Source organism: Glycine max, chromosome 10 (assembly GCF_000004515.6).
Source record: "Glycine max cultivar Williams 82 chromosome 10, Glycine_max_v4.0, whole genome shotgun sequence".
Lineage (NCBI taxonomy): Eukaryota > Viridiplantae > Streptophyta > Magnoliopsida > Fabales > Fabaceae > Glycine > Glycine max.
The window spans coordinates 34518100-34535486 of NC_038246.2; the positions used below are offsets into that span (position 1 = coordinate 34518100).

Below are 17387 nucleotides of genomic sequence, written 5' to 3' on the forward strand. Positions count from 1 at the left end.
GGCAAAATTTCACCTGTGCCGCTACAAAGAGATGAGTGCGGATCATGCGCACCAACATGGCCACTCTTACACATATATAGATGATATTGCTACTTAGCAACATTCTGCCCAGCGATCGTAATGCCGATCTCCCCCTACGGAAGTATCAGTTGGTCTGTGTCATCCCGACATAGGTAAGTATGCATATGGTTCAACTGATTTCTAATGCCATCCACTATTTGCAGGGGTCGCGCCCACAAGACACCCAGTGGACCCGGAGAAGTCCGACAGGGCCCTGTGGTTTTCAACTCTGGTTACGGGCCTCTGTCCGTCCTACAGGGTGCTCGTTCCCCCCAGCAAGGTCATGCCCTCGTGACATAGGTAAGTATGCACATCGGTCAACTGATTTCTGATGTTATCTATTGTTTGCAGGGATCGCACCTGCAAGACACCCAGTGGACCCGAAGAAGTCCAACAGGGTCTTGGAGTTGCCAGCTCTGATTACGGGCCTCTGTCAGTTCTACGGAGTGCCTGTCACCCCCAGCAAGGTCATCAGGCCCCCTACTAATCGAGCTTTCATCAAGAAGTACTGCGTCCCCAGGCAGGCGCAGGGCGAGACACCACAGTAGCCTGGGGATGGCCGGCAGCAGGCAACAGACGCACCGCCGCCACCTCCAAAGCCCCTCAGTTCATCCACGAAAAGGTTAGAGTGTTGCCTACGACACATGGCTGACCAATAGGCGACCAAGTCCAAAGCCAAAGGTAAGCAAAGTACTAGGTCCGTGACCGACAAGTCATCACGCGTCCAGCTCAAGATGTTAAAGAAGCGCTACTAGGAGGCAACCTAGTACCTTTTAAATTTTTGCTTGTTATTTGATCACCTTTGTTTCTCAGGTCATAGTAGGACACACCTAGTTGCTCATGATCCTAGGAATTTAAATAAAACAAGCACAAGCTCGTAAGGTAGTCATACCTCACAAAATATATGTATGTGTGTTTAGGTAGTGAAAATACCTTAGATATGCATGTATGTAGCAAAAAGATATCTCACAAAATATATATATGTATGTTTAGGTAGTGAAAATACCTTAGATATGCATGTATATAGCAAAAATACCTCACAAAATATATATATGTATGTTTAGGTAGCAAGATACCTTGGATATGCATGTATATAGCAAAAATACCTCACAAATATATACACATGATTAGGTAGCAAAATACCTAAAAAAAATGTGTAGATCTTGTGCACTTTCGTTCGCACGCCTTTTTCGTAAAAAAAGATGTGATCTCGGGCATCAACCGTGTCCAAGTTACAAGCTGTTAAAAAAACAAAAGAAAACAAACAAAAAATATATCTTTTGACTAGAAAGCCAGCACGCTTTTGAAAAGAGATAACTTCCAGCTTTTCTTTGAAAAAAATTTCACTGATCATAACCAGTTTTTGAAAAAAAATGTATGTACACCTGAAGGGTGAATGCTGTGAAAATTTTCCCGAATGCCCAAAATAGATTCGGATGAATGCATGAATTGATAAAAGAATATATTTTGGAAACACTGGGTTGACTTAAATAGGAAAAAATGAATCCTGAGCCCTAGTGTCACATAACCATAAAAACTTGATGCTTGAGTGTCCACATGTGTGCATGCATGACCAGTTTTGCATAAAATTTCCTAATCATCATTGTTGCATGTGTATCATGGAAATAATGTGGGACATCCCCTTTATCCCCGAACCGTTGGCCAAACCCTGACATATATCATGTCCAGCCGTTCTACAAGCCTTGAGCCAAAATCCCAACTTATCATAAATCTTGACCCAGGGTGAGAATGTCAATCCTTGCCCTCGGAAGAAAACAAAAAAAAAAGAGAAGAAAAAGAAAAATTCCCAATCAAAGAGTGGGAGAAAGCAAAAAAGAAAGAAAGTTCCCGATCAAAGATCGGAAGAAAACAGAAGAAATATGCAGAAAGGTCTTTGGACCAGACAATATCTGAACAATACAGAATTGTCACCAAGTAAACAAGAAAAAGAAAGGAAACCACGACCTAAAGTGGTCCTCTCTCTCTCTGATTGCCAACCAAAATCCTGTGCGCTAGCGACTTTCTCGCCCTGCACTAAACAAAAACAGAAAAGGAAAAGGCAAAAACACTCAAAGCCAAAATTCCCCACCAAAAAACCCCATTCCCAAGAAGAAGTCCTATCAATCCATGATCATGCCTGTAATCTTTGATTTGATACGAAATGATTTGCAAAATCAAGTCATGACATATCTATGGTTCAGAATTAGGATGAAACACTTACCTGTGTGAGATTGATACACTTTGAGTGATTTTCTTCTATTTTTTGTTGGACCCAGTGTTTCCTCTAAATGGTCATTTAGAAACAAAATGCTAACATCCAAAATCTCTTTTACGGTTATGAGAAAATTTCATCAGCATACTCTCCTTCCCCGATAGACACATTGTTTTTCATCCAAAAAACATATGTTGCTCTAATCAGTTGAAAGTTTTGTCTTTTTACTAAAGCATGTTCGCATTTTTAGTGAAGGAAACACCGAGACTATTTTAATCTCACAGTTATCAAGAACTACGTAGGTCTGATTTCCTCATCACAATTGAGGATACGTAGGAGCAAATGCCCCACTTTTGTCGACCACACCGGATGGATGAACCCCGCATGGACGAGGATATGACTGACCTGTTCGATTTCTTGGGAGGGAGTGGAGCCACGTGACCGTGGGATCCCCAGATTCATATTCTTTTTATGTTTCATCCTTTATCATTTACATGTTATGTTATTTCTATGACTTGAGGGACTAACGTTTGTTTTGTTTTTTCAATTGTCTTTTGTTTTGTGCATACATTTTGTTTGGACTGTTGCGTTAGTGCTTACTTCGTTATTGTCGATAATGTTTGTTGAAATTCCGGAACCTTGTAGAGTTTTCCTTTAGGAACGTCGTCCTAAAAATAAAACAAACAAAAATCATGATAACACCAAGAATAGAAAAAGAAAGAGGCGTTGTGAACAAATGTCGTATCTATATATAAAGAAAAGAAAAAAGTTTTTATATGTAGAAAGTGTATGGAAAGATTTTGTGTGTGTGTAAATGATGTGTGAAAAGAAATTCTTGTGTGTGAGCAATGAGTGTATATAAAGAAATTTTTGTATAAACCACAAGTGTATGTTGAAAAACGAAAAAGAAATCTTTGAACAGGAATAGAGTTTTTTATATAGACCGTGTTGATATAAAGAGAAAGAGTTTTTAATGCGTGTGTATACAGAAAAAGTTTGTCGTGTATAGGAATGTAGGTGTACAAAGAAAAGCTTTTCTCATAGATGGCGATGGATGTATAGTTTTTGCAAACATAAAAAAATGAAACAAAAAGAAAAAAGAAAGAAAGACCTCGAAGGTCGGCATGTTATGATTGTAGGAAGCATAAATCATTCATAGAGAGCAAACATATCTTTTGGAAACAAGGGACTGACGCTAAGAGTTTATTTTCTGGAATAACCGAGATAAGAATGGATGGATTCATTGAACCGATGAAAGAACATAATTTGGAAATATTGGGTCTACTTGTGTAAATCCCAAGCCTTAGTATCACAATGCCAAAATCTGGATGCTTGAGTACCCACCTAGCTGTAGCCATGACTAATTTTGCACGTTGTTCCCAAATCATCAATGTTACGCATGCCTCGTGGAAATAATATGGAAATTCAACCCGAGACCGACACCTTGACACACGAATTTGTTTTGCCCCAGATATCAAAATCGGGCTCGCGCGATGAAAAGACCATGTTGAGACACGACCTTGAGCTACTTTGAACCTTGGCCCATGAAAAGAATCCTCATCCTTTCCCCCGAAGAAAAGGACAGTAGAATCTCCTCAAGGGAGAGCGAATAACGAATGCTAAAACCTGAATTCCCAATCAAAGAAATGGAAAGGGAGAAATGAAAAGAAAAAAAAAAGAGAAGGAAAAGAAGGATTCCTGGTCGAAGATCGGAAGAAAGTAAAAAGAAAAAGATCGGAGGAAAACAGAATAACTCCCGATCAATAAAGGAAAGCAAGAAAGAAAACAAGAGATCTTCAGACCAGATAAATTTTCGGCAGGGTAAATGACTGCCGACAAAGGAAAACCCATTTTTGAAGTAGTCCTTCCTTTGGGATTGCCATTCAAAGTCGCACTCGACTGGCGATATCCCACCCCACATAAACAAAGAGGAAAAGACTGAAACACCCAGCTTCCTCTCCAAAAACATTACCCTCGAGAAAATCCTATTGATCCGTGATCATGCGTGTGATCTTTTGGTTCGATAGGAAATCATGTGCAAAATAAAGTCATGGTGCAGCTATGGTTTGGAGTTAGCGTAAAACACTTGCCTGTGTGAGTTTTTATACACTATGAGTGATTTTATTCCCAGTTTCAGTTTGACCCGACGTTTCCCCTGAATGTTCATTTAAAAGCTAAATGTTGACATCCTGTCCTTCATTTTCGGTTACAAGGAAAATTACTTTTGGCATAAGTATATTTTTTTCTTTAAAATATGGTGCTCTCGTGAATGATTTATTTTTCCTTGCTAAAGCATGTTCGCCTTTTTTAGGTAGAAAAAAAACCGGTGGACCATTCGGTCCTGCCAACAAATCTTATCCAGAGCCCCATGAATTGCTTATCATTCATGCATCCTTCACCTTTGAGTCTGGAGCCCCGCGAATTGATTGCCTAGCATAGTTCGCCTATCCTCTACCCTCAAATCTTATTCGCAGACCCATGAATTGATTGCCTAATGCTATTCATGCATCCTCCACCATCGAGTCTGGAGCCCCGCGAATTGATTGCCTAGCGTTGTTCGCCTATCCTCCACCCTCAAATCTTATCCGGAGCCCTATGAATTTCTTGTCATTCATGCATCCTCCACCATCGAGTTTGGAGCCCCGCGAATTGATTGCCTAGCGCTGTTCGCCTATCCTCCACCCTCAAATCTTATATGGAGACCCATGAATTGATTGCCTAGCGTTGTTCATGCGTCCTCCACCATCGAGTCTGGAGCCCCGCGAATTGATTGCCTAGCGCTGTTCGTCTATCCTCCACCCTCAAAACTTATCCGGAGCCCCATGAATTGATTGTCATTCATGCATCCTCCACCATCGAGTCTGGAGCCCCACGAATTGATTACCTAGCGTTGTTCGCCTATCCTCCACCCTCAAATCTTATCCGGAGCCCCATGAATTGCTTGTCATTCATGCATCCTCCACCATCGAGTCTAGAGCCCCGCGAATTGATTGCCTAGCGCTGTTTGTCTATCCTCCACCCTCAAATCTTATTCGGAGACCCATGAATTGATTGTCATTCATGCATCCTCCACCATCGAGTCTGGAGCCCCACGAATTGATTGTCTAGCGCTGTTCGTCTATCCTCCACCCTTAAATCTTATTCGGAGACCCCTGAATTGATTGCCTAGCGCTGTTGATGCGTTCTCCACCATCGAGTCTGGAGCCCCACGAATTGATTGCCTAGCGCTGTTCATCTATCCTCCACCCTCAAATCTTATCCGGAGCCCCATGAATTGATTGTTATTCATGCATCCTCCACCATCGAGTCTGGAGCCGCGTGAATTTATTGCCTAGCGCTGTTCGCCTATCCTCCACCCTCAAATCTTATATGGAGACCCATGAATTGATTGCCTATCGCTGTTCATGCGTCCTCCACCATCGAGTCTGGAGCCCCGCGAATTGATTGCCTAGCGCTGTTCGCCTATCCTCCATCCTCAAATCTTCTTCGGAGACCCATGAATTGATTGCCTAGCGCTATTCATGCGTCCTCCACCATCGAGTCTGGAGCCTCACGAATTGATTGCCTAGCGCTGTTCGCCTATCCTCCACCCTCAAATCTTATCCGGAGCCCCATGAATTGATTGTCATTCATGCGTCCTCCACCATCAAGTTCGGAGCCCCATGAATTGATTGCCTAGCGCTGTTCATGTGTCCTCCGTTATCAAGCACGGAGCCTCCGGTGACTGGGAAAATATGGTTTTTTGTTATTTTCCCGATTGGTTCCTTCGCCAAAGATGTGTATATGTGTATATTATATTATTGGTGTTTTTGTTGTTTGTGTTTGTTTTGTGTTGTGCAGAGAAAGAAGAAGGAGAGAGAGAAGTTGTCATAGACTAATCACGGAGAGAGCTGAGACGGACGAGATCAGTGTTTTATCTTTGCTTTCCTCTTATCTCCGATAAAAGGTAAGTAAAGAGGGGCAACTGTCATACCCTAATTTCGTCCGGGGACCATTGTTTGACGGCATGCAACCTTTGTTTGACCGCTTTGAGGTACTTGGCACCCTTTGTTGCACAATACGTGAAGTTTCGAGACATGCCGGAAATCAAAAGGAAGCATCGTTACGCAGTCCATGAAATTTCGTAACACGCCGGAAATCAAAAGGAAGTATTGTTATGCAATCCGTGAGTTTCCGTAACATTCCTAAAGCTAAAAATGAAGTAATTACATGACCTGTAAGGTTCCGTAACCTTACGGAAAGAAAACAAGTATCATTACGAAATTCGTAAAGTTTCGTAACGTTACGGAAAAAGAATCACCAAAAAAGCAAAGATGGGGGGTGAACTTATCAAGATAGGGGTGTAAATAGCAATTCAAATCTAGGCCTTTCCGGAACATTTTGAAAGTTGGGTTGCTTAAGGAGGAAGCAACTGGGCGGCAAGCTCCTCCACATTTTTGAAAAATGGTTTCCGAGGCTTCCGTGGCTTCCGTAATGCTTTCGTAAAATTTCCAAAAACCTTGGGTAAGCATATTCCACTTAACATTGGTGAAAGGGAAGAAAAAAAAGATGAAAATCAAATTCGAAACACTTTCGTAAGGCTTCCGTAACTTTTCCGTAAAATACGAAAAGGGGGGTGAACTTAGTAATTTTGGTGCGCTTAGAAATCTTCTTCATTAAGTCTCTGGGCGGCAAGCACCTCCCTTTTTTTCTATAAATAGGGGAGGGGGAGCTTTTTCAAAAGGTTCAAGACCTCTTTGGCTATGCATTTCGGCTATTTTGGGCAAAAAACACGTTTTCATGAAGAAAATCGAGTCAAAGTGTTTCCGTAACGCTTCTGTAAGCGATTCTGTGAAAATTCTTCATCGTTCTTCGTTGTTCTTCACCGTTCTTCATCCGTTCTTCATTCTTCAACGGGTAAGTTTTCAAATCCGAGACTTTCAATTCATTTCTTGTTTTGTGTACTTTCACTTTAATTTCGTTTACTTTTAGTTTTCTTTTCTTCCATTTTTAACGTGCTTTAACCATTTATTTAAGCCGTTTTCTCACCTAATAAATGATAAAATGAATTTCAACCGATCATTTGTGTTGTAATCTCGTTTAATCACTGTTAAAACAAAATCTAACCGATCGTTCACGTTGTAACCACGGTTAAATCAAAAAGAGGTAAAATAATAATATCATAATCAAAAAATATCTTTTAGTAAAATAAACCAAAAAAATCAATCGGACGTTTCTCTTTGGGATTTCTCTTTCTTAATTGAATTGACTAATAACTAAAGTGAAACTAAGGCTAAAATCAACTCCCAAAGTCAAGCTCGTCCGCAAAAAATCACTAAAAATGATTTTAAGGTCCGATACCTCAGTTTTTCTCACCAAGTAAAAATGGGTCATTTTAAGGTCCAACGCCTTAAAAGGACCTCCTTCCAAGTAAAAAGAATCACTTGATTTACCGCTTTTGAAAGAACTACGTAGGTCTGATTTCCTCTTCGATGGAGGGTACAGAGGAGCAAGAGCCCCGCTTTTGTTGACCTCAAAAACTAAAAAGAAATAAAAGTTTAAATACACAATGTCACACAATTCTAATTTAAGGCTGTTGTCCTTTGGGACAAACGTGAGAGGTGCTAATACCTTCCTCAAACGTAAATACAACTCCCAAATCTGGAATATTCTTCATGACCGATTTCCTTCGGTTTTTTCGACGTTTTCCACAAATAAACGTTGGTGGCGACTCCGCGCATTTTCCTCCTTTGGAAGACGCACCCGTGTGCCTCGCCTCGCTCGCCCGCAAAAGGATAGGTTGCGACAGCTCGCTTAGCCAATCTGCCTCGCTAAGCGAATTCATCAACAACTTTTGACACCTCTTCTTTAGCCTACAAATTGATTTGAATTCAATATTAGATCACAAAAATGGAGTTTCTACTCTAAAAATTCATACAAGAATGAAAATATTTACAATTTCCACAAAAAGAACCATAAATTGGAGGCACATTTCTATTTTCTTACAAATTTTCAATGCAATAAGAACTCATGAATAACAATTAACAAACTCCCCCAAATTTACAGTTTTTCTTTTCCTCAAGCAAAGAAAATAATAGTTTACTTGTCCTCAAGCAAAAGGAATCAATAGTGGTTAACCAAAATGATGTTTGTCTCAAATGTATCAACCACACAAATAGAGATGACTATGCATGCATCAATAAAAAAACCTTTCAAAGTGAAGTGCAGTATTTTCAAAGATATGAGCATGTGCATTAAGTAGCAAAAATGAAATAAGGTAGCAAGCATGACAAGTATCAAGGAAGGTCAACCAAGCTTAATCCTCACGACCACTGTTTCTCTCATATGCACTTGTGTTTAAGGTAATTCTTCAAATAGACAACCAACATAATTCCCAACTTTTCCATTTCATCTCATTCCATACAATGATAAACACACAAAATGAATCTGAAGGACTTTCTTTGGCTTGTAATGAGGCTAAGCTACAAACAATTCATGATTTTTCTAGGATGCAAAACTTAGGTTCTAGGAGAGCATTCATCCATAGATCACCATTTTCTTTAACCTCCCAGCTTCTATTGACATGCCATAAGCACAATGAAGTTACAACATAATTAACAACACATAGAGCTTCACTTATTTTTTATTTTCTCTCTTTTTATTTTAATTTTATTTTAGTAGTTTATAATTACTACTAATAGTTAATACTTTGGCTCTCTGTGTGGCTGTTACTTTCATTCCTGCAACAAAAATCACCAAAACACACTCCCCCAAATTTGGGACAAATTTGTCTTAAACCATACAATGCTTTCCTACATTTAAGTTCAAGGTTCAATGACTCATTCATTCATATTCAGGCTCAAAAAGGGTGCAAGGGTTTAATCATTCATGAACATGGTAAGGCTGTTTGACTAAGTGGCTAAATCAATTCAATCATGGCCTTCATCATTTTCAAATCATGCATTCATTCAATATTCAAAGATTCATGCAAAAATTGGTACTTGATGTTATTCGTTCTCTCACAGTTTAAGATTCACACAACTCACCGAGTTACATCAATTGGTTACCTTCACTATTTACCTGTCATACAAGCTAACATTTTCACTCATGCCCTTAATTTTTATGCTCTTTCTCTTCTACATACAACAGACTTATTCAAGGTATATGATCTAGCATTGCAAGTCACTCAATTCATGCAATCAATTCAGTTCAAACCAATATCAAAACAAACACCACTACTAATTAAAACCAAAAAGTGCAGAATAAAACCACTGTTCAAACTTGAAAAACTGTAAAATGTTCAAAAGCAGTAAAATTACTAAGTAAATAAATAAAAGCTAAATTAAAACTATTCAAAAATCAAAGTAATTAAATGGGGTCCTGTCATCAGTCATCTTGAGCTGGCGCTGGATCGTCCTGAAGTGTTGTGGGGTCATCCTGAGATGAAGTGGGCCATGGGTCCCAAGTCCCCTGCGCCGCAGTTACATCCAATACATATTCTTCGTCAATGTCTGCCTCTGTTGTGCCTTCCTCCTCAATGACCTCTATAGGTGTGTCTACAGGTGTCTCCTTAGCTTTCGCCTCTGCTTCTGTGGCATCATTCGTAGCTGTGTCGGCCGGGGTGTCTTCAGCATCACCAGGGACTTGTTTCAGTGGCTCCTGGGCCACAGGAGCCTCACCTCCCCCCAAAAAGGGAGGCTAGATTCCGGGCCAAGCCACCTAGGCCATGAACTCCTCCATGGTAATGATCGGACGCTGCTGAGCTAGATTGTGAATGCTCTGCATCACCAGGCAAAGGCCGTGGTGAAGGCTCTATAGCATCGGGACGATGGCATCAGTGCTCTGCATAGGAGGGCCAGCTAGAGCTGAGACTGGTGCTGGTGCGGGAACTGGGGCTGGAGTTGAGGTTGAAGCATCTGAAGGGACCCTGGCCCTGGCCTTGCGGGACCCAGGGAAAGTGATTGAAGGGTCCTCTGGGTTCTAGTAATTCTTCCTGATATAGGCCTAGTTAATGGCCTGGCTGAGAGACTCGAAGGTCAACAAATCAGAGACAACTCCTTTGGCGATGCATAAGGTTGTAATCAGGGCAGGGAAGCCCAACCTAGAGGTGTTGGACTAGGCCATCTGAGAAATCTATCTAGAGATGATGGAGCCCAAGTCCATGTCCATCTTCATGACAAGGCCATACACCAACCTCGCCCTGTCCATGTTTAGATCAGAGGTGTGAGAAGCAGGGGCAAGGTTGGAGTAGGAAATGACACTCCATGTCTGTGCAAGGGTAGTCAAGTCTTTCCTAAGCAGCTTCCACGATGCCCCCTCTACATTTAGAACAAACCCTCACCCTGGAAGACAAAGCTTGGCTGCCATAGCCTACGGGTCTGGGTGTGTATGACAGAAACATGAGTATGCAGAGTACCTCTCCCCAGGCTCTAGGACCAGTGGGGTCTCCAAGAATACGTTAAGCGTGGCAGCATCAAACTTGATCAGCTTCCCCTACACCTTGCATTGTTTGGGGGAGCGATCCTCTGGGTTATAGAGATTAGCATAAAACTCCTTGACCAAGGCAAGGTCAATATGATTATCCATCTGCCTGGTCAAGGCCCTGTGCCACTGGCGCCTCTCTAGCTCTCGGAGGAACTCGTCGTAGTGGGAGTAGGCCAGCTCTATATTCCTCTTTGGGAGGATATTCCTGTTGTGCACATTAGTCTTGTATCTCTCCCAAGTGACCTCACACACAAATCTGGATGTGTCATAGGGTTCTTGAAGTCGAGAGGATGAAGCACGTCTCTTCTTTGAGGCCATTTGCACCAAAACACAGCAAAGGAATGAAATTAGACAGGTTTTATTGAACAACAGACCTAAGAAAAACAAACAGTAAAATAGGTTGGGTGCTAAGCGAGATGGGCTTGCTTAGCCCGCCTACAGAAATAACAGACATGTGCTTAGCGCGACAACAGAAAAACACTAACAATGGCTAAGCGAGACCCTCTCGCGTAGCTGAAACACTATTGTGGCTAAGCAAGAGTGTCGCAACCTACCCTTCGACGAGAGGGCGACACGAGACTCAAGGGTGCGTTTTCCAAGAAAGGAAAACGCGCGGAGTCGCCACCAATGTTTATTCGAGGAAAATGTCAGAAAAACCAAAAAGAAAAGGTCGAAGGTCTGTATATTTTGAAAATGAGGATTTGGGAATCGTTTACGCATGAGCAAGGTATTAGCACCCCACGCATCCATCACGAGGGACGACAACCTTTAATCAAGTATACAAATCATGACTTCAAAATTGTGTATTTTCCCTTTTATGTTTATTTTCCCTTTTTATATTTTTTACTTTTTTGGGGTCGACAAGGGTGTTTCCCTCGCTCCTACGTATCCTTAGGTGCGATGAGGAACTCATACCTAAGTAGTTCTTTAAGTCTGAAATTTTCTGTGTTATATTGATTTTATCTTTTTTGAAAGATTGATTTTAATTATGAACAAAAGTCGTTTAAGGCGTTGGACCTTGAAACGTTCTTTAGATTTTTGAAAAGAGGAGAGAGTCATTAAGGCGTTGGACCTTGAAACGATATTTCTCAAGTTTGAAAGGCGGACACAATCGTTAAGGCATTGGACCTTTGAATGATTTCAAGCGATTTTCATGGATAAAAGTTTGTTTTTTGTTAATTTTAACTTTGATTCCACTTATTTACTTTCAAACTTATTAAAAGATAACTTGCAAAGTAAATGACGGGTTAAAACTTTACTTCACATTGATTAACCGAGGTTACAACACAAACAATCCGTTGAATTTTTATTTTACAGTGATTAAGTGAGATTACGACATGATTAATCGGTCAAAATTGCTTTATACAAAAAAACTAGATCACTGATGGTAGAAGAGTGAGATGAAGATGTGAAAAACAACAAGAGGGACCCCTAAGGCTGCATAAAGTGAATTCAAAGCTTCAAATTAAAAACTAACCGGTCGATGAATGAGGAACGATCAAAGAACGATGAAGAACGATGTAGGAATCGATCACAGATGCTATTCAGAAGAGTTTCAACCTTGTTTTCTCATCTTTCTTTTTCTTTTCTCCTCTTTCTTCTCTATTCTGGACCTTTGGACCTTAGGACCTCTCTCTTAGCCCCCCTCACGCCTATTTATAGCAAAACAAGGCATTTGGGGTCATGACAGCTCGCCCAGATGAGCTATTACTTAGTGTTAAAGTAAGGAGCTCGCCTAGGCGAGTTGGTTTCTTCACCATGAAGTTATTTGGTGGCCCAGGCTATCCTGAGGCTAGCCCGGGCCAGCCAGGGGTCTGAAAATTGCCTGAAATGACCCTTTTGCCCCTCCCTTTCGATATCTTTCGCATTCTTGATCAAAAAATCGAATGATCATTTGTTTGGCACTGTAACAGTCATTAAACACCGTAAGTCGACTAACAAGAATCAAAAGATCACAACAAATAATAGTCCCCGGACGAAATTAGGGTATGACAGAGAGTGACTCGCTAAGCCTTATTCATAAACACAGAGGTAATTGCGCTTAGCGTGCAGGGCGCGCTTAGCGTGACAAAATATCTAGGCTTAGCGCCATTGGGCGCGCTTAGCGGGACTCACTACAGCTAACAATAGTGGCTTAGCGAGATAGGCTCACTAAGCCTTATTCTAAGACAAAGATGTATTTTCGCTTAGCAGGCTGTTGGATCAAATGACCTCAGAATAATTAAGAAGGGGGGGGGGTTGAATTAATTATTCCTAAACCTTTACTAATTAAAAATTTACTCTTCCAAGGCTTTTACTATGTTGTTAAGTAAATGAAGAATATAAAAGAAACTTAACCAAAAGTAAAAGCGGGAATTAAAGTGCACATCGGAAATTAAAAGAGTAGGGAAGAAGGAGACAAACACACAAGAGTTTTTATACTGGTTCGGCAACAACCCGTGCCTACATCCAGTCCCCAAGCGACCTGCGATCCTTGAGATTTCTTTTCAACCTTGTAAAAATCCTTTTACAAGCAAAGATCCACAAGGGATGTACTCTCTCTTGTTCTCTTTGAACAACCTAGTGGATGTACCCTCCACTAGAACTGATCCACAAGAGATGTACCCTCTCTTGTTCTCAGTCAACAACCAAAGTAGATGTACCCTCTACTTGTACCACAAAGGATGTACCCTCCAATGTGTTAAGACAAAGTTCTTAGGCGGTTAGTCCTTTGAAACTTTGTGAAGGGGGAAACAAAAGAATTCTCAAGCGGTTAGTCCTTTGAAATCTTTTGTTTATGGGGAAGGGAAGAATCAATAGAATTCTCAAACTGTGTCTTATTGAATTCTTTGACAAGGGAGAAGGGAGACACAAAAGAATTCAGGCGGTTAGTCCTTCGTTCTTTTGGAAAAGGGAGAAGAGAGACACAAAAAGAATTCAGGCGGTTAGTCCTTGGCGAATTCTTTTTGGCAAAGGGAGAAGGGAATGAAAAAGATGAATAGCACAAGTTTTTGAACAAAGAACTTTTTTTGGAAGAAAAAGTTTTGAACAAAAACTTTTAGAAAGATGAAGAGAAGATGAAATAAGAAAGTTCTGAAAGAAATGAAAGAAGATATTGAAATATAGATTGAAAGATAGAATGATTGAAAGAGATGATGGATATGAATGTGATTGTTCTAATGTTTCATGCCAAGATCACATATTTATAGTTTCTTGATGACTCAAGTCAAAACTTGTAACTCTTGGCAATTCCTTTAAAACTAATCACTTAAAAAGATATGGCTTTTGAAAGAATCTTCAGAAACAAGTCACTTGAAGAAATGTGACTTTTGGAAATGATTTTTCGAAACCAGTCACTGGTAATCGATTACCATAAAGGTGTAATCGATTACACATCAACAGATGTGACTTTTCATTCTGAATTTTGAAAATCTTAACATTTTAAAACCACTGGTAATCGATTACCAGAGAGTAAAACTCTTTGGTAATGATTTTGTGAAAACTTCTTGTGCTACTCAATGTTTTGAAAAACTTTTTAATACTTATCTTGATTAAGTATTCTCTTGATTCTTGAATCTTTGAGTCTTGAATCTTGATCTTGATTATTCTTGAATCTTGATTCTTGATTCTTGAAATCAAATTTCCTCTTGATCCTTGAAGTGTTCTTGACTCAATCTTGAACTCATTCTTGAATGTCATCATCTTTGTTATCATGAAGTGATCTTGACTTTTGAGCTTTTTGTCATTATCTTTGTTATCATCAAAACTCCTTGAATCAATCTTGATTCATCATGAAGCTTGCTTCTACATGGGCATGGCTTGCTTAGCGCATGAACAAAACCTACAGAAAACTAAATTGCCTTGGGCTTAGTGAGACATGCTCGCTTAGCCCAATTTCATTCCAGAGGCATATTTGGGCTTAGCGAGCATGACTCACTTAGCCACGAAAGGAATACAAAAAGCCTCTAAGTCTCAGGACCAACTAAGTGGGCTCGCTAAGTGTGGATGGCCAGCTTAGGGAGTTCATGCAAACCTAGAAAAATAAAAGCAAAACTCAAAGGCTCGCTAAGCCGTAGCGCAATGGCTTAGCGAGTTCGTACGAAAATGTAGAAATTTAAACAAACTTGATGAACTCGCTTAGCGGAACAGGGCATGCTTAGCAAGTTCATCCTAAAATCCAGAAATTCATCAAAACTGATGAACTCGCTTAGTGAGGCTGGCTCGCTTAGCGAGTTCATCGCAAAACCCAGAATTTGGGGCTTCTCAGCCTCAATCCCTAAGCCACTATTCAGGCTTGCAAGTTTGAGGCTCAGCCTTCAATGCAACCTACATTACAACCTAAATTAAAGCCCTAACATAACACAAACTACACAGAACTAACAATCATCAACAGCAACCAACATACATAATCAAAACCCAGCTTTTAAGTTCTCTAACCTAGGGTTCAAAAATAAAAATAGACAAGAGAGGGAAAGAGATTAACTTACTTGGAGTTGCAGAGAGTAGAGTGAAGATGCAAAGTAGTAGAAAGCAAGTGCGAATGATGCAATTTGCAAATTGTGAGCAGAGTAATCAGTTATAGTGATTCTTTGAAATGTAACTACCCTAAGGCAGTTATGTTTTCCTTTTCATTTTCGATCTTCTCTCTAAGCGCGAGTGTCTCACTAAACAAGCACTGTCTAACGTTTGAATTTTCAGAATTTAAATTCACGCGCTTAGCGAGACTAACTCGCTCAGCCCAATTCTTTAAAATATGAACCCGAGAGGTTTTTGGGCTTAGCGTGCAAATGCGTGCTTAGCGAGTTCTGCAGCTCTGATTGGTCTGCAACTTCCGCTAAGCAGACCATGGCTTACTCAATGGATTAAATGAATGAGGATGCAGTAGTGGGGTGGCGCTTAACAAGATGGTCTCGCTTAGCGTAATTGCCATTCCAGAGAGACTTTTGGGCTTAGCAAGATGACTCGCTTAGCCCAATTAACATTATAGCCCAGACAGAGAGACTTTTGCGCTTAGCGCATAGATGCGCTTAGTGAGATAGACTGACGCGCTTAGCGAGCTACCTTGCTTAGCCCAATTTCAATAAATGTATAACCCAAGAAGGTTTTGGGCTTAGCGCGATTGTCTCACTTAGCGAGACCCCAACAACCATCAGATGAGGGGTTGGTGCGCTTAGCGAGAGTTTTGCTCGCTCAGCGCATAGGCTATGGCTCGCTTAGCATGGGTGTCACGCTGAGCAAGTTGGATGACTGAAAATTTTTCTAAGTTCTTTCCCATCCTTAGCTTCAGAGAAGCTTGTGGCCAACCCTTTTTCCATTAAAAACATGCTTTTATATTCTACTCTAGCAGTCTCAAGTGAACAAAACCTAACTAACATGCATTAAACAACATAAAATGATTGAGAAAGGTAAGAAAAGTTGGGTTGCCTTCCAGTAAGCACTTCTTTAACGTCACTAGCTTGACGTTCGTCACCTCTAAGGGTCCTGTGATACCATAGCTCTAGCCATCATAGCCACCTCATGTTTGACTTTCTCCATCTTAAAATAGGCCTTATGGTCACTTGGATGCTTAATTGCATCAAATAAATTAAAGGTAACCTTTTGATCATCAACACTCATCTCTAGGTTACCATTTCCCATATCCACCATGCATTTGGCCATCAACATAAACGGTCGGCCTAGGATCAATGGAATCTCGACATCTTCTTCTATGTCCATGATCACAAAGTCAGTTGGGAATGTGAAGTGGCACACCTTGACCAATATATCTTCCACTACACCATAGGGTGTTGTGATTGAGCGATCTGCTAACTGCAATGTCATTCTAGTTGGTAGAATCTCCAAGTTCCCTATCCTTCTACACATAGATATGGGCATCAGATTTATGCTAGCCCCTAAGTCAATAAGCGCCTTTCCAACCGACACAACACCAATTGAGCATGGGATAGTGACACTCTCTGGATCTTTGTATATTAGTGGAAGAATCCTCGGAATGACTACACTACAATTGCCTTCCACCATAATGTTTTCACTGTGTATATATTTACCCTTCTTGGTCAGCAAATCCTTTAGAAACTTGGTGTAGAGTGACATCTATTGTAAGGCTTTTCCAAAAGGAATAGTAATTTCCAATTTCTTGAAATATCAAGGAAATGAGCAAAGTATCACTCCTTGTCTTTTTTAGACGGCACCAAAGGGTATGGTGCTTCCCTTCCTGAGTTGGGGACAACCTTTTTCTTCTTCTCCTTCACCAGCTCACTCTTAGTCTTTTTCTTTTCACTCTCTTTTATCTCGTCCCCCTCACTTTTTCTCTTTTTGTGATTTTTCTCATTTTCTACTTCATCAACCTCATTTATTTTTCTCTCTCCCATCTGATCTCCCTCTTTCTCTTTCTCAACTTCTAATTCTCCTCCATTGCTCCTACTCTCATCCTCCACAGACAATCCCCTTTTTCTTCTAGTGATAACAACTTTGCACTCTTCTTTGGGATTCTTTTCAGTGTTTGCTCCAAAACCTCCTGAAGAACTTTCAGCTATTTGTTTAGCCAGCTGCCCCACTTGGATTTCTAGGTTCTTAATGGTTGACTCAGTACTCTTGTGATTAAACATTGAGACTTGCATAAATTGAGTCAAAGTGTCCTCCAGCTTAGCGGTTCTCACATACAGGTTTGGCCCTT

General features: G+C 40.6%; 1 protein-coding gene across 1 annotated transcript; it reads right to left on the reverse strand.

The window, feature by feature from the left end:
* Positions 1-16186: 16186 nt before the first annotated feature.
* Positions 16187-16804, reverse strand: LOC102662746 (uncharacterized). Its single transcript, XM_006590050.1, has one exon. It carries the CDS (start codon positions 16802-16804, stop codon positions 16187-16189), a length of 618 nt encoding a protein of 205 aa, XP_006590113.1.
* Positions 16805-17387: the final 583 nt, after the last annotated feature.